The sequence below is a fragment of the Puma concolor genome, chromosome B4 (genome assembly GCF_028749965.1).
Source record: "Puma concolor isolate L17-30 chromosome B4, mPumCon1.1.hap2, whole genome shotgun sequence".
Classification (NCBI taxonomy): domain Eukaryota; kingdom Metazoa; phylum Chordata; class Mammalia; order Carnivora; family Felidae; genus Puma; species Puma concolor.
In genome coordinates this window covers 138,322,134-138,346,003 of record NC_141673.1, presented here as the reverse complement: position 1 = coordinate 138,346,003, position 23,870 = coordinate 138,322,134, and the positions used below count along the sequence as shown (strand labels likewise).

The 23,870-nt window shown below is 45.9% G+C and overlaps 1 protein-coding gene across 8 annotated transcripts in view; it reads left to right on the top strand.

Moving 5' to 3' along the window:
- The window catches only part of TASOR2 (transcription activation suppressor family member 2), an 82,040-nt gene that overhangs the window by 53,845 nt on the left and 4,325 nt on the right, over window positions 1-23,870 (top strand). For 7 of the 8 annotated variants that reach the window (XM_086715038.1, XM_086715041.1, XM_086715034.1 and 4 more), the window contains 6 exons: window positions 2,427-2,669; window positions 6,840-7,716; window positions 9,338-9,767; window positions 12,298-16,149; window positions 22,359-22,484; window positions 23,258-23,411. In XM_086715038.1, coding sequence (XP_086571164.1) covers window positions 2,427-2,669; window positions 6,840-7,716; window positions 9,338-9,767; window positions 12,298-16,149; window positions 22,359-22,484; window positions 23,258-23,411 — 5,682 coding nt within the window. The remainder of the gene's footprint in view (window positions 1-2,426; window positions 2,670-6,839; window positions 7,717-9,337; window positions 9,768-12,297; window positions 16,150-22,358; window positions 22,485-23,257; window positions 23,412-23,870) is intronic. The other variant, XM_086715036.1, reaches the window with a different exon arrangement.

Below are 23,870 nucleotides of genomic sequence, written 5' to 3'. Positions count from 1 at the left end.
AGATTACATGTAGTGGATTTTGCTTAGAAGTAGGCAACCATATGCCCTGGGCCCCATTAGGGAACCTGAGGACCCCTCGGGTTTACCTGTCGTCTCTGGCTACTTCACACGGTGCCGGCAGAGGTGGGCAGCTGTGCCTTAGACCGTATGGCCTTCAAAGCTGGAAATACGTCCTGCCAGCCTGTCTCAGAAAACGTTTGCTAAGCCCATCTGTAGTGTTTTGAATTTAGAAATTGTGGTGCTTAAAGAGGAAAACATCAAGGATCTGCAGATCATCAGGATTCTAGATAGTTATTTGTGGCTTAGTATAGTTTGGGAGATGGGGTGCATGTGCTCATATGTACATTCAGAGGCTGATGGGAAGTAGGGCAGTAGGAAGCAGCGAAATTCGACTGCACCGCTCCTCACAAGTACATTCCAGGCCAGCCGTGTTGAGTTTCTACTATATATGAACCAGTTTACTTCAAGGTATTAAATAAATTATCTACAATCCAACAATCACTGTTTCTCAAATGTTTTTACTTTCCTCCACTATAAGAAATATGTTTTATATTACAGTCCGGTGCGCACAAATTCATGCATGACTGAAACAAATTTCAAAAAACATTTACCCTGCCTCTGCGTAATGCAGTCTGGTTCTTTCTGTTCTGTTTCCTTTAAGAAAGGGTCCTGATTGCAGCCCATTAAATTTATTTTACAGCCCACCAGTGGGTGGTGCATACAGGTTTGAGAAACATGGCACTGAGTGAGGCAGAGAAGCAGGGCAGTCCCCTGTAGGGTCACCTAGCTTCGTGTTTGTTTCCCTCCCAGGACCCGGGTTGTGCGGGGTCTCCCTGCCTGTGCAGGTCCTCGGAACCTCCCCCAGGTCTTGGTCCTCTCTTATTCTTGTCTGAATTTAGTCTGAACTGTTTTCCTGCTTCAGTTATATTTTGCCTTTCTTTGTGCTAAAAATTTTAGAAAATAACTAGAGTAGAATGAGAAGTATTCTTCAAAGAAAAACAAAACCGTATGTTGCTCTGTTACTTGCTATAGTTTAGGAGGGAGGAACAGCATTAGACCCAGGGAGACGTCGTACACCAAGAGATGTGAAAGTTTTTTTTAAAAGCCACTCCTTTCTCTAACCTCCAAGAGAATGAAATGAAACTGGTCTCTTTTCTACATTTTACTAACAGCGATCATGATTTCTTAAACCAGTGTCGTGTTTCCTGTTCTCAATTAGAAATACAGTTGACCTTCGAACGATGTAGGCATCAGGGGCACTGACCTCCCACCCCCTGCAATAGAAAATCTCTAACTTTTGATTCCCCAGACTTAACTACTGATAGCCTCCCATTGACCAGAAGCCTTACTGATAACACAAATCATTGATTGACATGTACTTTGTACATTGTATGTATCATACCCTATATTTTTACAATCATGTAAGCTAGAAAAAAGTTATTAAAGTCATAAGGAAGAGAATACACTCACGGTAGTGTACTTCCATTTATTGGAAAAAAATCCATTCAAACCAACATTCAAGGACCAACTGTAGCGTTTTCTGTATAATGTAGTTTTAAAATATCTGCGAACACAACGCGTGATATTTTTATTGGTATCTCTGGGACTAGTTTTTTGGTTTGACAACTGAAAGTATGAAAAGTCAGTGGGAAGGGACGTTTTCAAAGGGAACATTTATTAACTTTTTTCTTTGTTTAACTCTTCAAAGGTTGAAACACTTTCTGTTGTGTTAGCAAGTGGTCCTCAGGTTTTCTCCTTACTTGCCTCCACTGGTAGCTGTTCCCTTCGGTGTGCGAAGCAAAGCTGAGCATTTTGTAAGAGAGAGGAGCAAGTGTCAGAGACTTGTAGGAGATTAAATCAGGCGAAGGCTTCTTCAGTGGACCTTCCTCTGTCTTTTCTGAAAAGACGATTTTTCCGGTGATGTTAAGACGTGGATATTTGGGAGCAGTCCGGTGAAATCTGTAAGGTGGCTCTGTGTGTCTAGTCTCTTCTCTGCAGTCTGGTTACGGTTTCACCTACCTCGCCTCGTGGTGGCTGTGTTGCTTTCCCACAAATTCTCCATTCCCCAGTGCAGTGAACCACCGTCTTCAGCCTTACCTGCCACAGCAGTCAGGAAAGATTATGGAGATTTTTTTTTTCTTTTAAAGTCATGCCGTGTTTTTATAAAGTTAGGACTCTGGCAGTTTTCTTCTTCACCTGACAGGGCTATCGTCTGACGCTTAGAAAGTTCCTGTTTTTACATTGTATATGAGAGCTTTGGACTTCTGCTTTGTTTAAAAGAAAATCTTTATTAGAATACCCTGAAGTTTGTGTTCTCTTCCCTATTGCTAAAGTTACCTCTCCGAAAACCAAAGCAAAGAAAAAACTATTGCTGATAAGTATCTGAGCCCCCTACCCCTTAAAACACGGTGTGTTTTCTACATAAGGTGCTGAAGTGCTGACTGCACAGTTTGTACAGACAACCAAATTGGATAGGAAAAACCAAGAAGCTCCCATTTCTAAAGATGTTCCAGTGGCAACGAGTGCTAAAAGGGCAAGGAAACAAGAGAACTCTCCAGTCAAAACTGTTCCAAGGGCTAAGCCACCCGTGAAGAAATCTCCACAAAAACAGAGGGTAAATATAGTAAGAGGCAATCAGAATCCCAGACTCAAAAAGCAGCCACAACCTGGTAAGAAATACTCTTCCTGTGAATTTAAACACCGCAATACAGACTAACTGAGATTGCAAGAGAGAGTGTATTGGAATAATCTAAGAACGGTTGAGGTTTACCAACCGTTCCTGCTGTCCCCCTTCGCTCCCACACCGACAGGACTAAGTAGGTCGGGTTCCTGTCGTAAACACATCCGTGAGGTGCAGATTCTTGCCTTCACACAATAGAGCCTCCCTGTTAGTTTGCACAAAGCCTCAGCGTGACCGTCTGCAAGAGTGTACGTGGAAAGGAGCTTTTTTATAACTAAATGCACAGGCACGTAGTCTCTGGCTGTATTTTTCTGGGCCGCAATCACTTACAAAAAGTAGAAGCCTGGGGGCGCCTGGGTGGCGCAGTCGGTTAAGCGTCCGACTTCAGCCAGGTCACAATCTCGCGGTCCGTGAGTTCGAGCCCCGCGTCGGGCTCTGGGCTGATGGCTCGGAGCCTGGAGCCTGTTTCCGATTCTGTGTCTCCCTCTCTCTCTGCCCCTCCCCCGTTCATGCTCTGTCTCTCTCTGTCCCAAAAATAAATAAACGTTGAAAAAAAAAAAATTAAAAAAAAAAAAAAAAAAAAAGTAGAAGCCTGTAAGTTTATTTGTCCAAAGGGAATTCTAAAGAGATCATTCAAGATACTCGGGAATCCAGAAACCTGGTTTTGGTGTTAAAAGGCATTAAGTTCATTTTAAAAGCAGTTTTACTTTTCTAGTTTTGTTGAAGTGAACGATGAAGTTTAGTTCCGTGAACCCATGGCCGGCTGCGCTGGTTCCACATCTGCAGCTGCTGGAAGCGGCCTCCTTACCAGAAGGCCCCATCGGCCTCGGAGGCTTCCCCTCTGGAACCGAACACCCGTCACGCCCACGCCCCTGCTCCGCTTTCCCATCTCTGCGTGTGGCGTGCGGCTTCCCCCTGCAAAGTCTGCTGTTCCTTCACGCTCCGTACGGAGTCCTGTTCCGGAGCATGTGTGTCGTGCTCTTGTTTTAACACAGACTTGATTCCTCATGCCTTTTTCCTGGCAGTTCTCTGTCTACCCTTCCTGATTCTGCATTCTCCCTCATCTAGTTTTAGATTTTTAAAAAACCTCAGAGTCAGTGGGACTTCAGAAAATACGGTTTTTTTGAGGTGAATCGATTATGAATAAGTTTGTTTTTTCCTGAACTTCTGTAATACTGTTATTTTATGACTGAAGAGTTGTTTTGGTTTGGGGTTTCTTTTAAATGAGGGAAGGATCTTTAAAAAGCTCTTCGTATCATTCTAACACGTCTTGCCATGGTGACACCCATACACGCCACATATAAGCTTTTTTCGTCTCCTGGGCATTCACAGCAAGGCCGTGTCCCACCCTTCTATGCTTCCCTCCTGCTGTTTCTTGTCGTGTGCCTGCCCCACCAGGTACCCCAGGCTCCTCCCCCACGTCACACCGACGTCTGCTCGTGTGCCGTTCCCTTGTACCAGTCCAGACCTCAGCCAGGTCCTGCCTCCACTGTGAGACCTTTCCTGCCGCTCTGATCTTAAGCGAGCTCTGTTTTCTTTCCTTTCCTTTCCTTTTGAGTTTTTGAGAACACTGCGGAATCAAATTCATCCTTTTTTCTAATCATCTGATGTGTCTTGGTCTTGTCTTTCCAATGAATTTGTAAACATTATGAGCATAGACACGTGTATAAATGCCTTGTATGCTTAGCTGTGTCATTCGGATCATTTGTACCGAACTGGCTCTCAGGTATTTGTAGACTAGTTGACTAATGGGAGGAATGCAGCTGGGTATTAGCACAAAAGGGAGCCCAGGAAATGAAAAGTTTTTAAAACATGTATTCAGAAAAAGGCTGATTTGCATTCAAATGTCTGTATATATTGTACAGCCACATTCCAAGGTAAAATTTTAAGATTCCCACCTTTTAAATAATCTCTTAGTTTTTCTTGTATTTCTTAACCACCTATACTAATCAGTTTCATTTCTTTTGCTTAAAGCATCAGAATTTAAGAAGGCTCATTTTTGTTACTGAAACTAATGCCTTTGTGTCCTTTTATAAGTTTTTAATACAGTTTTTATTTATTGAGCTCTTTATTTTTTATATACTTTATTTGGTGTTGTCTTATTTGTATTTCTTAAAAGAGATGATCAGTATTCTATTTTTAATTGATAGAGAACCTCTAACAAGTCAGTAATTAAGTGATTTACCAGAGACTACACATATTTGTTAAACTGGATCCTTTTTCTTTCGGTGCAGTGTTTTTTATATTAGGCCTTACTCATAAGTGATATCCTATAATACCAGCAAAGATAGGATGAAATTAGTATGAATAAACATATCAGGTCACAAAATGGATTTCATGTTTGTAGTATATCCATGGGGCGAATGAGATGATTCTCCACCTTGGGTCATTTTCTTCTACTGAATCCCTTGGGTTTTGCTATTTTACCTAAAAAATGGACAGTGGTTGTTACTTTTATCTTTCCCACCATATGCACAAACCCTTCTCATTCTGTTTGATGACCTCACAGGCCAGAGTTTTCTTTTTTTTAAATGGATTAGTCATGGGGCACCTGGGTGGCTCAGTCGGTCGAGCATCCGACTTTGGCTCTGGTCATAATCTTACAGTTCGTGAGTTCAAGCCCCACATCAGGCTCGCTGCTGTCAGCACAGAGCTCACTTCATATCCTCTGTTCCCCTCTCTCTGCCTGTCCCCTCCTTCCACTTTCTCAAAAATAAATAAAACATTTTTAAAAAATGGATTAGTGTGCTTGCTTCGGCAGCACATATACTAAAAAAATGGATTAGCCATTGGCCTTTGCAGGCAGGTCAGTAATCCGTTTCAGACCTGCTGCTATTACAAAGAAAAACGCATGGTTTTCCTATCCATGCACCTGCCACAGGGAATCGTTCCCTAGTGTTGTCGTGAACTTTGTCCTTCATGACAACCGCATTTAAGGAAGCTGAATTAATACCCTGTGAATACACATAAACCACTGGAGAAGGTCAGTTTTCTGGTTAAAGGCGAATGGCTAGATGTGATTATCTACAGAAAGAATTATCGGGCAAACATGCAGACAGAGGGAATGTTTTCAGTGTAGAAATTAAAGTTTTAAAAGGTGATAAAATTGGTGATTTTGAGTGAATACTCATGACTTTTCTGATTTTTATTTATATCATTACTTATTATAATTAAACATCAATATGATTAAAAGTCATCTCTAGTTTGGGGCATCTGGTGGCTCAGTCGGTTAAGTGTCCGACTCTTGGTTTTGGCTCAGGTCATGATCTCACAGTTCATTTGACTGAGCCCTGTGTCAGGCTCTGCCCTGATAGCACCGGGCTTCCTTGGGATTCTCTCTCTCTGCCTCTACCCCACTCGCACGCTCTGTCTCCCCCGCTCCCTCTTTCTCTCTCTCTCAAAATCAATAAATAAGCACTTTTTTTTAAAAAAAAGTCATCTCTACGGGCGCCTGTGTGACTTAGTCGGTTAAGCATCTGACTTCGGCTCAGGTCATGATCTCGCGGTCCATGTGTTCGAGCCCTGTATCGGGCTCTGTGCTGACATCTCAGAGCCTGGAGCCTGCTTCGGATTCTGTGTCTCCCTCTCTCTTTGCCCCTCCCCTGCTCATGCTCTGTCTCTCTCTGTCTCTCAAAAATAAATAAACATTTAAAAAATTTTAAAAAAACAAAGTCATCTCTAGTTTGAATTTAAGTGATTTCTCTAAGAAAGCACTTGTTAAGGGAAATGATTCCTAAAAGTATGTTAAAATGCTATAATATACACTTCAAATTTAGAAAGTCACTAGATTGTAAGCTCTCTGAGGGCAGGACTCTTGTTCTCTTGTTTATTCTTGTTCTTTTTCCTCTTTGCATGTTTTCTCAGCTAAGTAGTATGCCTTGTGTGTAGATTGGCACATACATTTCTGAAAGGTGATTTCTTTTTAAATCAGTATGCACATTCCTTAAGACTTGTTCTTGTGGTAAATATGTTATAATAGAACTGATAGTTGGAAGGAACCTGATAGTGAAATTTTAATATATAATCTATGTAACCTATCCAGAGGTTTTTCTTGAATATGTTGACTTAATCATTGATTTTCACTAAGCGGTAATAATAGAGCAGAGAATTAAAATACATAGAAATCAAATGTTATATGTCTTTTTCTTTTATACTGAAGCAAAAGGAGAAACTGGTTCACAGCTTCAATCAGAAATCTCATCACTTGGTCAAGAGGATGTTGACATAAATGCAGCTCGGGCGGAAAGCATCTCAGTGGCTCAGAAAGATCTACCTGAAAACTCCATTGTCAACTGTGACTCCCAGGCCCTAAATATGTTAGCTGACCTAGCGTTAAGTGCTGCTACTTCCGCCACGCCGCCATCTGAGCCCAGAAACTTTCCCTGCCCCTCTGAACTGCCACAAGATGATGTTTTGCTTTCTAAAGAACATTCTCTGCACGGTACGTCTGACCATGAATATCACAGAGGAGTTAAAAATCAGAAAGGTGGACTGTTCCCGAAACCCTCCACTGGGAGGAAGAGCCCTCCAACGTCAGACTCCGCTGTCAGCCAGGAGGAAGAGAGCTCGGTTCCTGGCAGCAAGGCCCCTGTGGAAGCCTCGCCAGCACTTCCCGAGGAAACACTAGAAACTTCTGAGGCAAGCCAAAGCACTTTCGTTGCCGTGGAACATTCCTATGCCCTGCTGCTTGCAGAACATTCAAAGAAACATCTGCAACAGAGAGGAATCCCAGGCCCGGCCTTCGCCAAGAATGGCACCAAAGGCCCCGAGGCAGGGACCCCTGTGGGGAAAGTCATGCCCTTCCGACATCAGCAGAGCACCTCCCCGCTGCGGAAGCTGTCTGAGGACCCGCTACCCAAGTGCAGGAGCCAAGTGGTGTCCTCCGACCCGAGAGACTTCCAATGCTCTCACACTGTGCTCAGCTGTGACGGCTCTGTCAAGGTCACGTTCCAATGTGAGACAGAGTACGTATTCGGCTTAGACAGCAAGTACACCAACCACCCGCTGGAGAAAACTGTAGTAAGAGCGCTGCATGGGTAAGTGGGAGTGACTCTGCTGTGGAGATCAACGTCAAGGGAAGGATACCTGTGCCAGAATCTGGGGAGAGGGAAAGAAGGGTACTGTGTGTAACTCCAGTAACTTAGGAATAATATCAGGCAGTTGTGTTTACTGCCAATTAAGAAAATGAGGCTGGTTTTGCCACCGTCGGTGGTCACGTGGAGCCCTTTAGCAAGCTAACTTTAGCCCTGTGAAAGCTTTCCATTTTGAGATGCTCCCACATAAGCCTTTGTGGCCTTTGAATTTACAGTATGTCAATGAGATCTTAATGTAAAATCGTGAAATACAGAAATAATGCCTTACAGACTGAATTCCAGAAGAAATGTTTCAAGAATTACTTCTAACTTCTTAGGTTGGTCCGGTGGTCTGAGCGAGCAGTCTTACATGGGGTTGTTCTGTAAATCTAAGGGGTCAGAGCATCAAGGCAGTAACAGCAGAGCAGCTGAAAGCATGGGCTTTGGAGCGTAGACGAACCCCGGTTTTAATCTTCCGAGTTACCAACTTACTAACTAGCTTCTGGGACCCGGGGGTTCCTGTTCTTTGGGACAGTGCTTCTAGGGGTCTCACAGGAGTGCAGATTCTGACTCTGGTCTGTTTGGGATGGGGCCCGAGAGTCTGCATTTCTGGCGAATTTCCAGGTGGTGCCAGGGGAGCGTCGGTGGCAGTCCGTGGGCAGCGCTTTTAAGTATTTAATGTCAGCAATGGCTACCAGCAGGTTGTTACATATATTAAGGTTTTGCACAGTGACTGACCCGTACTAATAAGTGGTACCCGTTGCTAGTAGCAGGGACCATTAGTTATATGAAATGACATTCAGCTTCCTGTGAATGGAATATTTCACATGGAAGCAACTAACCTGTATCAGACTTCTTTCCTTGCTCCGGTTACATGCTCACATTCCTAGGAGCATATACTTAACGTTCCCATCTACTCATGAGGGGTGTTTCTTAGCTCTAATCCTGTGTAACAGAGGCCCAGCTCCGTAGCCCCTCCGACACTGTCTGCTATCATCCTGCCGGGCAAGTGGCCAGAAGTGTTTTCTCCCCATTCAGTTTCAGGAGATTTTCTGGAACTATAATCTGAAAATAGTGTTGTTCTGCTGACTCGCCCACAGAGATATTTTAACCTCCAGACTTTCCCAACTATTAGAAGAGAAATACAAAAATAGAAATGAGTTGGCCAGACTTAGCAAAAGCAAGACGAGGATTGGGGTAGTTACTGGAGCCATTCTTCACATAACAGGTACATTGTGTCCAAAGGGAGTTGGAGTGGTATAAAAGAGAAATCCTAGACTGGGAGTCTGGAGACTTCTGTTCCAATCATGGTTCTGCTTAAGGGTTTTGTGATCTGAAGAAGTCACTTTTCAAATCTCTGATTTTCAGTTCCCTTTTCTGCCTCTGTAAAATGAGTGGATTAGATCCGTCATAACCACTTGTTAAGTCAACTTCATTTTTATATTATTGTTTCATATCCATGTATTTTAAAATAAAAATGAACAAATTTAAAACTAAGATGCAAATGAAGGCACTTATGATAAGACAGTCCACTAAAATCACCATTTTCAATGACTTTTTACATGTTTTTTCTTTAAAATCTCAGGCCCTGGAACACTGACTTACCTGATAATGTGGAAGAAGTGAAGCTTTTACTTCATATGTGGGTGGCTCTGTTTTACAGCAGTCACAACAAGGTGATGCGGTCATCCCGAAAAGTGGTGGAGCACAGCAACCCCGCAAAATATGTGTCTATAAATAGCACATTAGAATCGTTGGAATTCAGCGAACTTGAGGAGGCCTCCAGCGTGCAGAGGTGTCCTGTGGACCCTCTGTTGGAGACTAACAAATCTCCCAGAGGTCCTGCTGCCGACGTGTCCTTCCCAGACGCCGACTCCTTGCTTCCCTTCATTAAACCACCACCCACGAGAGGCTTGGAGCTCTGGGTGCAGAACGAACAGAAAGAGATTTTTGCAGGAGAGGGTCTTCCAGACACCCCAGAGAGCCAGAATTTCATCTATTCCTGTAATAATGAGGTAAGTACGTGCTGACATCATTTTTGAAGAAATTTCTTTTTTCTCTCAATGTGTAAAATCACATTCAAGACGTGCCGTGGGTTTCTTTTAGGAAGGTGGATTGTCTGCGTAAAGGATTAATAAGCCAGGCACTTAGTTTCTGTAAGTACGCTCTAGATTGTTTGCAGGTGGAGCTCGTCTCCATCCTGATTGAAGAAGCAGAAGTGGAAGAAGACCATGGGGGCCACATGGGTCGGGGGCCAGGCATAATTGTGGCACTTATTAGTTACGGAGTTTGGGGCAAATTACTGGTTTTCTCTGAGCATACGCTCCCATCTTTTAAAAGAGGTAAATAATATCTGATCTGTCTTAGAATAGTTTTGAAGGATCAGATGCAATGATAAGAGTTAGAGATCTTTGATAAGCCTTGAACTGAAATGAAGTCTGTTAAAGATGATTCTGGAAAACAAATGCTGGCACGGTAAACGTGATGCCATGCCCCCGTGGGCCTGTTGGTAATTGTGGCAGATACGGAAACTACACTGTGATTCTTTGCGCTGCACGCCACTGACGCTCCACAAGGCCAGACGGTCACGTGTTCACTGGAGCCCGTAAACAAGTTGCAGCAAACTTCTAAGCAAACGGCTTAACAAAATATATGCCCTTTTAAGTTTTCAGCTTGGTCTATTCCAGAATAATTTTGCATGCATTTGGGCACCTACAGTGCCTGTTTTAACACTGAGTAGACAGCGTGTCCGTATCAGGGGTTACTTGGGATTTGTGCCTCCAGGGAGACTCAGCCTGTGTCTCCAGATGCTGGTATCATCAAAATGGCTGTGAGCCCCGTAGCAGTCTAAGCCTTTTGCTCACATCAACTCAGTTTTCATGCAGCCCAGTGAGATAAAGACCACTCCACCCCATCTTATAGACGAGGAAACTAAGGCACAGAGAAGTGTGCCAGTTGCCTGAAGTCACACAGTAAATTGTTAAGCCTTGATTCAAAGCTAGACATCTAGATACTTGTCACATTCTGTGTGCGTGTGTGTATGTACATGTGTGTGTTTACGTGTGTATGCATACATACATATGCACGTGTGTGGAGTTTTTTCTAAGGATGGGTTTTATAAATTTCATCTGATTCTCGAGGAGATAGATAAAATCCAGTTAAGAATCTCTACTTAGGGTGTGCCTGGGTGGCTCAGTTGGTTAAGCGTCTCTTTTTTTTTTTTTTTTTTAAAGCATATTTATTTATTTTGAGAGCAGGGAGGGGCAGAGAGAGGAGATAATCCAAAGCAGGCTCCACACTGTCAGCACAGAGCCCAACATGGGGCTCGAACTCAAAAAACCATGAGATCACGACCTCAGCCCAAGTCAAGAGTTGAATGCTTAACCGACTGAGCCCCCCTGATGCCCACCCCCCTTTCTAAGTTTATTTATTTATTTAGAGAGAGAGAGGAAGCATCTGGCTCTTTTTTAATTTTATTTATTTTTATTTTTTAATTTACATCCAAGTTACTTAGCATACAGTGCAATAATTATTTCAGGAGTAGATTCCAGTGATTCATCCCCTGTGTATAACACCCAGTGCTCATCCCCACAAGTGTCTTCCTTAATGCCCCTTCCCCACTTAGCCCGTCCCTCGACCCCAACCCTTCAAGCAATTCTGTTTGTTCTCTGTATATAAGAGTCTCTTATGTTTTGTCCCCCTCCTTGTTTTTATATTTTTGCTTCCGTTCCCTTTATTCATCTGTTTTATATCTTAAATTCCACATATGAGTGAAATCGTATGATATTTGTCTTTCTCTGACTAATTTCACTTAGCATTATCCCCTCTAGTTCCATCCGCAAGTGTCTGACTCTGGATTTCAGCTCAAGTCATGATCTCCTGGCTCATGAGATCAAACCATGCTTCAGGCTCCATGCTTCAGCACAGAGACTGCTTGGGATTCTCTCACTTTCTGCCCCTCCCCTGCTCACTCGTGCGTGCTCTCTCTAAGTAAATAATAAACTTTTTAAAAATTTCTAAAAAAAAAATAGAATCTCTACCTTAGAATGAGACTATAAACTTAGGAAGAGTTAGATTACTACCTAGTAAAGTATTTTTTGTTGTGGTAATCTGTAATCAGCTATCATCATTACTAATTCTAGGATTTTTTTTTTTTTTTTTGGAAACATGAAATAGACTATTTAGAGGTAGAAAGAGCATTAAATTTAATGATGCCTGACAATTTCTATAGCATATATTCAGAGATTTTTTTTTTCCAACATCTTCTTGGCTACTCTGCCCCTGCTTTACAGTTGGTGTGTATATATTGGTGTGTATATTTAAAGAAAAAATCCTGTTTGGGGCTGTGGTAAGTCTCCCTAAGAAGAGTCTACCTAAGAAGAGAGTGGTTTGCTTGGTCTCTACCCTCTGCTATTGTGAAAGAGTAGAAGATCCAAAAGAACAAACTGGAATGGATCCTCTATCATTTCCTTCTTCACCACATGCAAATGTAAAACCATCTATTTGATTCTTGGGGTTTTTTTGTGTTTGTTTTTGTCATTTTAGGTAATTGGGGAAAAAGCCAAAGAAGATTCATCAGATAACCTAGAGACTTCTAATCTTGTGCTTTCTGGTATTGGAAGTACCCAAACTAATGGGCCTCCTATTCCTGGTGAAGATAAAGCCTTTGAGCCACCTGATAGCACAAGAGTGACTTCTGACGATACTGTCACGCAAACCGCACTCACCAAGACTTACGATGGGATCAGCAGTCAGTCAGTGATTTGTCAGAAGTCTGCATACAGCACCCTGGAAAGCAAAGCTGATATTTTTCATGCAACAGTGCAGACAAAAACAGGTACCTTACAGGGCCATGTCCAGCACAGAAGCCCCGTAAACCAAGAACGCCAGCCTTCATTGGAGAGGAAGGATGATACAGAGTATGTGATGATTAATCTGGAACCAGTTACGTTCACTTTTGAAAAAAATAACTATGTACCAGTACAGACAGAAGTTGTAAATAGAACCCACGAACCTATGGCCTTTACTATGGAGTCGATTAAACAGGTACCACCTGCTACAAGTCTTAGACATCCCGTGTCTGCATTTGAAAAAGCACAAACACAAGGCCTTAGGGACGTTCCCTCTCTAGCAACGTCCAGACAAAAAGGCACTAAGCACCTGTGTGCCTCCTCCGTCAGTAGAGAGACACTTGCCGAAGAAGTGTGTTCGCTACAGAAAGAGATTCCTGTTCCAGGCTCATCGTCACCATCTGATAATTCAGTGGTGGCGGAGGCATTATCGTTAGTTAAAAGTTCTAATTTTTCGTTACCCAAAGAAGAAATGAAACTCTCTCAAGAATTTTTTCTGCAGACTCCAAGTCTCTTTGGCATATCTTCGGAAGAGGTCGTTGAGCCGTCGCAGGTTGAAGAGGTGGTCCTGGCACCAGCCTCTGCCACTTTGGAAAAAGGTTATTCACATGACTACATGCCATCAATGGGTAATACAGCCGATAGCTCCTCAGGACTGACCGATGACAAGAGCGGTCTCCAGAGTGAAAATAGGAGTTTTGAGTCTTTGAATTCAGCATTTACCCAACCAACCAGACTCTCTCTGAATAGAGAGGAGGCCAGCCTGGAGTTCTCAGAGGAGGATTCCGACATAGACCTCACGCTCACGATATCACCACCAACCAGCCCCAGAGAAGAAGTGCCGGCTGGCAGACTGGAGCTGCAGCAGGAGGCCTCGGCATCAAATGTAGAACTTCCTGACGTGACTGACGAAATAATCAAGCCAGAAGAGGTGACTCTCATAGAAAACAGAAAAGCGAATTCTGCTAACTGTACATCCACGTATCCTGCGGTGTCAGAGAAATCATTAGAAAACGAGAGAAAAGGTGATAATTTACAAACAGTCACCTTAATACTTTCTAAAGAAACTTGTGCCCTTGAGATTGCAGAGGAGGTTAATGTCACCTCAGACTTTCCCTTCAGTTCTTTAATTGAAGAAGTGTCACCAGCTTCTAGTCCTGACCCCCAAGTGCCAGTCGAAGGAACACAACTATGTCAGGCTGTGTCTCTGTGTAGTTTAAAACTTGCTGATACACACTGTGAGAAAAGTGACCGATTCTCCCAGGTCGAGTCAGTAGATTCGGCCATCACGGAGAAAGAAGGCTCTTTTGTCAGTCCTACCTGTCCAGGGGAACGAGACAGCGTACCTGGAGTACACGAGACGTGGCTTTCTGCTGGGCTGCCTCACCCAGGAAGAAAAGATGGCTGTTTGAGCCTTCCTAGTAGAGCAACCGAGGAAGTTGTCCCGAGGGAGCATAGCGAGGGTTCCTCTTTCTCAGAAAAGGTGCCGTCCTGTGATACGGGCTTGAGCCAGCCTGCCTCAGCTGCCCAATATGGAGATGACTTCAAGCTTTCTCTAGAAAAATTGGTAACATCAGGAATTCCACTGCAGCCACTTAGCATACAGAACAGGAATTCAGACTTAAATCATCTGGTCTTGGAGACCTGGGAGTCTCCATTTAGCCCTAGAAAGATGATTGAAAATAAGTCTCTGGCTGACACATTTGTTTCTACAGCTGCACCAAGTGCTATAGCAAATGTGTCACTGAAACAGGAGATTGGCCCCAAAAGCATCGAGAAGAATCTCTTCAGCAGTGATTTGAAGACGAATGAAGGCATTTACGTCCAAGCCAAGTCCTTGAGCTCCGGCTCCGTTGGCGGAGCTGACGCCACACAGACACGCAGGCACTCGGGGCTCCCCAGACTTGCCTTTCGTTCACATGGCGCTGCTGCCTTCCCCCATTGTTCAACAGCCACGAACGCAGAGACGGGCTTTCAAACTCAGGAAATAGCCGTAGTCAGAATGGCCAGTTTGCTTAAGAATAGTGACACTGAGGCCAAGTTCCACGAAAAAGCCATAGATCTAGGAGGTGTTGATTCTCAGTTGCACATCACATCTCCAGAAGATAAGCAAAAAACAATCCATGTGCTGCAAGACGGGTCAGTGTGTGAAACAAAAGATGTGTTGAAGGCTGGGCTTTCCCCCACGTATTTACATGCTGATTCTTACCAAGGTACAGCAGTCACCAGTGAAAATAGCAGTAGAGAGCCTTGTGCTTCCTTTGTTCCCCAGTCTCACACCCCTCTTATCTGTGGAGTCTCTGAAGAACAGACGGCAAATAAGGGTCCTGGTGAGGGGCTCAGAGCCAAGGAAGACTCGGGGACCCTGAGCAGAGACATGGACCTTGGTGTGAATTCTGACATCCATTACGAGCCACTTTCTGGAGAGTCCGATCAAGACTCTTGTGGTGGGTGTAGAAATCCCCAATCAGTGGTGGAGGGTTCCTGCTCTGTGCGATGTAGTCAAACCAAGAAGGAAGATGCTCCAAAAGATGATTATGACTCTTTCCTGAGCCCAAATAATAGTGATAATGAAGAGTGGGGCTACTGCAAGCAGTCCTCAGGGTTGGAAACAGGCCTTCCTCCCAGACACTGGCTCTGTGGACTCAAGAAGGAAGACCGGTGTGTGCCATCTTACGTCCAGATCCGAGACCTCCGTGGCATCCTCAGGACTTATGCTAATTTCACCATAACTAAAGAGCTCAAAGAGACCACGAGAGCTTTGCACAGCCTGAAGAGGTGCCCTGGTTTCATGGCAAAACGTGGTTTGCTCAGCTCCTGGACAAATACTTGGCAGGTGGCAGATGACCTCACCCAGAACACTTTGGATCTGGAGTATCTGCGTTTTGCACATAAGCTAAAACAGATTGTAAAGAACGGAGATTCTCGGCATTCTGCCTCTTCTGCCAGTGTCTTTCCAAAGGAGCCCCCTCTCCAGATCGCTGCGGGAGCTCCCCCTCTGACAAAACTATCCGAGGCCCCGGCTCTGCGCCCTGCGTCCCGGAGCAGAAGTCCCCTCATGGTAACAGTGGTTCTCTCGGACCCCAGACAGCAGAGTCTGCATAGGAGAGGCCAGATGCTCGGCGGTTCGGACAGTTCCTGCTTCTGGAAGGAGAGGTGTGGTCACGGTAGAAATCATCTTACAAACTCTGAAAGAAATCACACCGTTTCATTCCACCTCAACAAACTGAAATACAACACGACTTTGAAAGAATCCCGGAGTGATATTTCGCTTATTCTCAACGAATATGCTGAATTCAACAAGGTGATGATGAATAGCAACCCGGTCATTTTCCCAGAGAAAGAGTCAAGTGCGGCTCCTGGAGAAGCCGCCTCTCCAGAGCTGTACTCCTCTCTCCCGCGGGCAGCCTCCTACGAGGACATGATCACAGACCTGTGCACCAGCTTGCACGTCAAACTGAAGAACGTGGTGAAAGAGGCCTGCAAGAGTCCCTTCCTGTTCTACCTCGTTGAGACCGAAGACCAGTCATTCCTTGTGAGGACGAAGGTAAGGTGCCCGCTCCGTCTTGGGGTGTGTATTCTTCTGTTTGCCACCTAACTTCATTTTGGAGGTGATAAAAGTAGCGTCCTTGCCTTCGGAAAGAAATCAGGACACGGAGAGGCTTTAAGTCTCACTGCTCAGTCTTCACTGCATCTGCCACTCATACTCCATCTGAACATTCCATCACGTTCCATGTTAGTGCGGTGACTGATTTTCACACCAAAAAGCTACCACCCAAATTTTCACACCAAAAATACTATTCCTGTTCAGATGCGAGCACAGACGTATTCCAAAGGGAAGATTCGGACTTAACAAGAAAGTAATAATACCTGTGTTCCTCCATTAGCGTGGATAGTTGATGGGGATCTCTTTTGGTTTGGGAGGTTTTTGGTGGTGTTTTTTTTAATTATTATTATTTGTTTAATGTTTGTTTAGAGCACGAGTGGGGAGGGACAGAGAGAGGGAGACACAGAATTCGAAGCAGGCTCCAGGCTCTGAGCTGTCAGCACAGAGCCCGACACAGGGCTCGAACCCATGAACCAGGAGAACATGACCTGAGCCCAAGTCGGACGCTCAACTGACTGAGCCACCCAGGCGCCCTTTTGCTTGTTTGTTTCTTAAATTCCACATATGAGTAAGAGCCTATGATACTTGTCTTTCTCTAACTGACCTATTTCACTTAACATCCTACTCTCTGGCTCCATCCACATCACTGCAAATGGCAAGATTTCATTCTTTTTTATGGCTGAGTAATATCCCTGTGTATACACGCACACGCACACCATCTTTATCCGTTCATCTATTCATGGACGGACACTTAGGCTGCTTCCATAGTTTGGCTGTTGTGCATAAGGCTGCAGTAAACATAAGGGTGTGTGTATCCCTTTGGATTAATGCTTTTGTATCTGAGGGGTAAATAACCCACTAGTGGATTACCGGAGCATATGGTATGAAATCTATTTTTAATTTTTTGAGGAACCTCTACATTGTTTTCCCCAGAGGCTGCACCAGTCCGCACTCCCACCCACAGTGCAAGAGGGTTCCCCTTTCTCCACTTCCTTGTCAGCACTTGTCATTTAGATACTAGCCATTTTGACAGGTGTGAGGTGATACCTCAGTGTGGTTGTGGTTTGCATTTCCCTGTGATGGGTGATGCCGAGCATCTTATGTCTTTTGGCCATCTGGATGTTGTCTTTGGCAGAATGTCTGTTCACGTCTTCTGCCCATTTTTAATTGGTTTATTTGGCTTCTGAGTATTGAGTTTTAGAAGTTCTTTATATGTTTTGGATAGTAACTCTTTATCAGATACGTCATTTGGAGATATCTTCTTCCATTCCGTAACTGCCATTTAGTTCTGTTTCCTTCACTGTGCAGAAGCTGTTTATCTTTTTTTTAATGTTTTAATTTTTTTTTATTTTAGAAAGAGCATGAGTGGGGGGTGGGGGAGAGAGAGAGAATGAGAGAGAGAGAATCTTAGGCAGGCTCTACCCTAGCACAGAGCCTGATGTGTGGGGCCTGATCCCACAACTCTGGGATCATGACCTGAGCCAAAATTAAGAGTCAGAGGGTCAACAGACTGAGCCACCCAGGTCCCCCAGAAGCTTTTTATCTTGATGAGGTCTCAATAGTTCATTTTTGCTTTTGTCTCCCGTGCCTGAGGAGACCTATCTAGAGAGGAGTTGCCATTCTCAGATTATTGCTCTCTGCAGCTTTATGGTTTCAGGTCCCACATTTACATCTTTAATCCATTTGGGGTTAAATTTTGTGTATGGTGTAAGAAAGTGGTCCAGTTTTCCCAACACCATTTGTTGAAGAGACTTTTTTCCATTGAATATTTGTTCCTGCTTTGTCAAAGATTAATGGACCATATGATTGTGGGTTCATTTCTGGGTTTTCTGTTCTCTTTTTATGCCAATACCATACTGTTTTAATTTCTGCTGTTTTGTAACATAACTTGAAATACAGAATTGTGATGCTTCCAGGTTTGTTTTTCTTTTTCAAGATTCTTTGGCTATCAGAGGCCTTTTGTGGTTCCATACAGATTTTAGGATTATTTATTCTAGTTCTATGAAAAATGCTGTTGCTATTTTGATACGGATCGCGTTAAACGTGTAGATGGCTTTGGTAGTGTGGACATTTGAACAGTATTTATTTCAGTCTTTCATTATTTACAGTAGTGCTCAGATTGTCCCAGACCCAGCCAGTGGGACCCAGTCCTTTTAAGCTGGCTTCGGTGTCCTTGGAGCCCTTCTTCCTTTGTGGCACAACTTGATGTTGCAGGTTATCTCACAGATTCTTTGCCCACCCCCCGCCCCCGCAGCCTTGAAGTCCGCCATTCCTCCAGGGAGCAGGATTCCGAGTGAAGAGTAGCATTCGGGATCAGCATCTGGGCACTGGGTGAGCTCGGCGCCACTGGGTATCTCCGCTTCCAGGCCTTCTCAGCGGAGCCAAGAAGCGCGCATGTCTGTGTGTAAAAGCTGCAGCCTCCCCCCCAGCCCCGGCTCATCCCTGCCACCATTGCCAGAGTCGCAGCTGTCCCCGTGTGGCAGGGAGCTGGCTCCCATCACCCCGCCTGCAGTCGCACTCCCGGCCCACAGCTCGCCCCTGGACGTCCGGCCCCGTCCTCACTGCCTGGGGCACTGACCGGCACTGGCCCTCGGCCCTCACACAGGAGCGGGAGCCCGTTCGGAGGACGGCGGTCCTCAGTGTGTATCCTAGAATCCCAGTGTGTGAGCGGAGGGGGAATGTTGCCAACACGACGGCCCCCGGATGGCACAGGTGCTCTGACGATGTTCCAAGGAGTCAGCCTAGTCGAGAGGGTCAGGACCTTTTCCTTAAGGAAGCGACACCGGCCTCGTGTACGTGGTGCGGGCAGCTGGACTGATGAGTGTTTGGTTCATTGACCGGATTTGTTTCGGGTCGCTCAGGTCAGCACTTCAGGGTGTCCGGGATGCCTGTCACGTGGTGTCACCTGGTAAGCCCCATGCATGGTGAATCACAAAGTAACATCAAACCTGTGCGGCCGTCCTGGCGGTCCTCCAAGGGACGAGGCCCCGCGGGGACTGAAATGCTGGTGGCTCCCCAGTTGCCCCGTTCTCCCTGGGCCAACGGGAAGCTGGTGGCACAGGGCTGTCGCATTTCCCATCTGGAGCGAGTCTGGAGGTGTGGACACAGCCGGGTCGGGAAGGAAGGGCCTCACGGAGGCCCCGCGAGGGCACTGAACACCGAGGTCACTGGGAGGCAGTGACACTGTTTCTTAAGATAAATAACGTCGTGTCTGCATTTCAGAGAGATTTCTGCCACAGCGGGGAGGCCTGGAGGCGAGCTGGACGGCAGGCCTCAGTGGGAGGCTAGAGGGAGACGAGTTCTTCTCTGAGATGGCTGGTGCCTTCCAGCTCGGACCTTTTACATGACTTTCGTTTAGTTAAATGCAAACTTTTTTTTTTTTGGCCATCAAGGATCCTTTTCCAAGGTTTCTTGGTAAGCGGTTGCCAGATTGGTTTCCCCAGCCCCTTCCGCCAATGTCTTTGTTCTAATTTCCACTGCTTTGGTAAGCAGTGTAGTTGAAAAAAATGAAGCTTTACACGGGCTTGCAGACTCTTTGAAGGTGCCTGGCCTCTAAAAGTAACCTAAAAATTGTTGTATACCTTGAATGAAGTTAATTTTGTTTTGGGCAGATTCTATATGCTGTACCTTGACGTGTGCTGAAATAAGTCAGGGATCGACTCAAGTGGTGTCACAACCGTGTCCCACAGTGAGCAAAATACCTGATTTCTTTTTGCTTCCATCATCTCAAGAGCAACAGTGCCATTCACACCCTTGACAGAGCACAGGTTTTCACACAGGAGAGAAATCATAGCCAGGGTCGGTTTCCTTCCAGCAAAAGGAAGGAAACCTTCCTGCTTGTTTAAACAGTAAATGTTTTGTTTGCTGATATTTTTTCATGTGACCCCTGTTTACAACAGAGAATAACAAATTTTGTGCAAAGGCAAAACTAACCTTCCAGGGAGAAGGTGGACACATTATAAAATAAACTTGAGAATAAAGTATTACCAAGGTACTCTAGGGGTGCCTGGCTGGCTCAGTAGGTTAAGCATCTGACTCAGCTCAGGTCATGATCTCACACTTTGTGGGTTCAAGCCCTGCAGCAGGCTCTCCGTTGCCAGCACGGAGCCTGCTTCAGATCCCCTGTTCCCCCCCCCTCTCTGCCCCTCCCCTGCTGGTTCTCATTCTCTCTCAAAATAAACTTGGGGTGCCCAGGTGGCTCAGTCGGTTAAGCGACCGACTTCAGCTCAGGTCATGATCTCATGGTTTGTGGGTTTGAGCCCCGCGTCGGGCTCTGTGCTGACAGCTCGGAGCCTAGAGCCTGCTTCGGATTCTGTCCTCCCTCTCTCTCTGCCCCTCCCCCACCCCCTTTCTCTCAAAAATAAACTTTTTTTTTTTAAGTTTTTTTTTAAAATAAACTTAAAAAAATTTTTTGAAAGGGGTGCCTGGGTGGCTCAGTTAGTTAAGTGTCCAACTTTGACTCCAGTCATGATCTCATGGTTCGTGAGTGCGAGCCCCACGTTGGGTTCTGTGCTGACAGCTCGGAGCCTGGAGCCTGCTTCAGATTCCGTGTCTCCCTCTCTGTCTGCCCCTCCCCCACTCATGCTCGCTCTCTCTCTCTCTCTCTCTCTCTCTCAAAAATCAGTAAACATTTTTAAAAATTTAAAAAGGGGGGCGCCTGGGTGGCGCAGTCGGTTAAGCGTCCGACTTCAGCCAGGTCACGATCTCGCGGTCCGTGAGTTCGAGCCCCGCGTCGGGCTCTGGGCCAATGGCTCAGAGCCTGGAGCCTGTTTCCGATTCTGTGTCTCCCTCTCTCTCTCTGCCCCTCCCCCATTCATGCTCTGTCTCTCTCTGTCCCAAAAATAAAAAAAAAAAAAAAAAAAAAAAAAATTTAAAAAGATAATCCAGAGCAAAATGTTTCTGAAAACTGAGAAAACTACCCCAGACTATTTTTCTGCCCTGGAGAGTCCTGGGGCACTCAGTAGTGATGGGTGTCAGGCCCCGTTTATTTGTAAGATGAGGAACATCTGGGAGGCCCTTTGTTGTTGAACAGAGTGCGCGACAGAGTAGCTGAGAATGCCACAGGATGCGATGAAAATGTTGAACATCTCAGAAAATGTATTCGTTCAAGTGGTTTATTAGTAAAATAAGAGCTAAAGATTTATATTTAGATGTTTTAGTGGGCTCTCTGAAAAGAAGTCTCATCTGCAGGAGTTTCTTTCAAAATACATCGCTGTGCATTTTGAGTGAAGAATCAAAATGGTCTAGGGCTGATTGATACTGTATTTTTTACAAAGGACAGAACCAGAGATGGTCAGACACCAGGTTCCTGGGGTGCGGTGGAAGCCTCTAGAACCCTTCAGACAGAAGCCGTGTCAGCATCACAAGGAGAACAGGGTGAAGGAGTTCCCTTTAATGACACGGACTTACCCTGCCGTTAGGCCTGTGACCGTAGTGTCTGACAGGAAGGCGGTGGCCTGGTGACCTGAGGTTCAGCCCACTTACCCCACCCCCCTCCCCCATGCTCACCAACACCTGCCGCACCCAGGGCTCCCTCCACAGCTGTGAACGGCAGTCCAAGTGATGCTTACAAGTCAGGAGTATTATTTCCCAAAGTTCTGGAAACGTTTTGACTGGAGGTGGCATTTTTAGAGTGAGCGTCTGCGTGCCACCAGGTAATCGTCTCAGGGTGGGTGAGAGTCCTAGGCGTGTATATCAGTCTGATGCTGATCAGACTGTGGACCACGAAAGGTTTACTATAAAGTGCTTTGCCTTTGAAATGGGTTTGTGGGGTGCCTGGATGGCTCAGTCGGTGGACCATGCAGCTCTTTCTTGATTCTGGCTCAGGTCATGATCCCAAGGTTGTGGGATCGAGCCCCTCGTCGGGCTGCATGCTGAATGTAGAACCTGCTTAAGATTCTCTCCCTCCCTCTCCCGCCATCACCAAAAAAAATTTGAAACAACACAAGAAACTTTTGAGTCCAGTTAGTGACACCCACAAGCCATGTTTTAGACGCAGAAGCTCCTTTAGAAGACAAACTACCGTTTCTGTTGCCTTGTTGGGATGCAGGTTAGTAAATAGGATGTGCTTTCTGATGTTCAGTGAACTGTAGAAGTAATTCTGTGCAAATACCCTTTTTTATTGTAACGGTTCCTTGTAAATCTTTCAGGCCCTTCTGAGGAAAGGAGGCCATACAGAAATGGAACCGCAGCATTTCTGTCAAGCTTTTCCCAGAGAGAACGATACACTGGTGGTCGTCATCAGAAACGAAGACATAGCATCGCATCTGCATCAAGTACGTGTGGTGATCTTTTCTTACAGAGTGTGTGTTCTGGGCATTTTATGTTGTCTTCCAAATGACCAGACCCATCATCGCTTCTCAGGGCAGAAGTGAACTTTCCCACTGCATCCAAGTGGGAAGCCGACGGGGGTCGAGGGTGCACCCTCGGACCGTATACTTACCGGGGCGTTTCTGGCACGTCGCGTCTGAGTTGAGACTTTCATAGTAGCGGGGGCAGAACCACGGAAAGGGAGGTATCGGGACACTTTCTCAGCTGAGATACGAACCTGTGTCTCTCAGTGCCTGGCAGCAGTAAATCTCCCTTCGGAAGGACTTGTGAAAGTGTTCTTACCTCTTTGCTATGATACTTACCCGTTATTTGCATCAGAGTAATTGCCTGTCCCAAGAACTGCGCTCGGGGGTGGGAATCGAGCCCTGCCGGGCAGGAGGCCCGGGGAGCCGGAGAGAGAGGAGCGACGGTGCGAGCCTGTCGCCTGCTTCACTACTGGACGGGTGTCCAGACCTCCGCTGCGCCTTCCCTCCGTCACCGTCCCCGGCCTTTGGAGTTAGAAGGGGACGGGCCGGAGCGAGTGTGCGGCGTGGATGGTGAACGGAGTCAGGACTGCTTGTGAGGGGCGCTCCTACTGTTGGACAGGGCTTTGCAGGATTCCCGGTCGGTGGTCCAGGCGAAGTTCTTTCCAGCTGTCCCCGAACCTCGAAACCCTGGGATAAAAGTGCCGAAAGCGACCTGACAGACCTCTTTCCCGGGATGCGTCTGTGTTTGCTAGATTCCCTGTTTGCTGAGGCTGAAGCACTTCCCCGGTGTCGTGTTCGCTGGCGTGGACGGCCCTGAAGACGTCCCCGAGTGCACCTACCAGGAGCTCTTCCACGCCGGAGGCTTTGTGGTCTCAGATGACAAGATCCTGGAAACTCTGACATTAGGTTGGTCTTGTATTTTCCTCTCTTCTTTCATTAAAGGACAGTCAAATCGGTTTCTCTTCACCCAGTGACCCGAGTATGATTTCATCCAAAAGAAAGTAACAACTCAGTCTCAGTCGCCACCTTCAGAGGCCTGAGTTTATGCCGCGTGCTGAGCACTCGCACCTCCCTGGGGATCGCTGGCATCCTCCTCCCCAGCCCGCGTGCTCTCCGCCTCCTGGTGCTGACTGGTGATGGGACCGCCAGCCCCGCTTCTCGGTCCCTTCCTGTCAGTGCTGCCGCGGAGCCGTTCACCGTGGACTCTTGCCGTAACTGTCCCTACACTGGCCCCGTCCGCACCCCCCGCTCCCGTTGCCATCACCCCTGCCGTGTTGTTGATGTTCTGGAAGTCAACAAATGGCTCCCAAAAGCCTTCTTGAGTATGTGCCGAACACTCACAATTCCCTTCCCTCTGGGCACGGG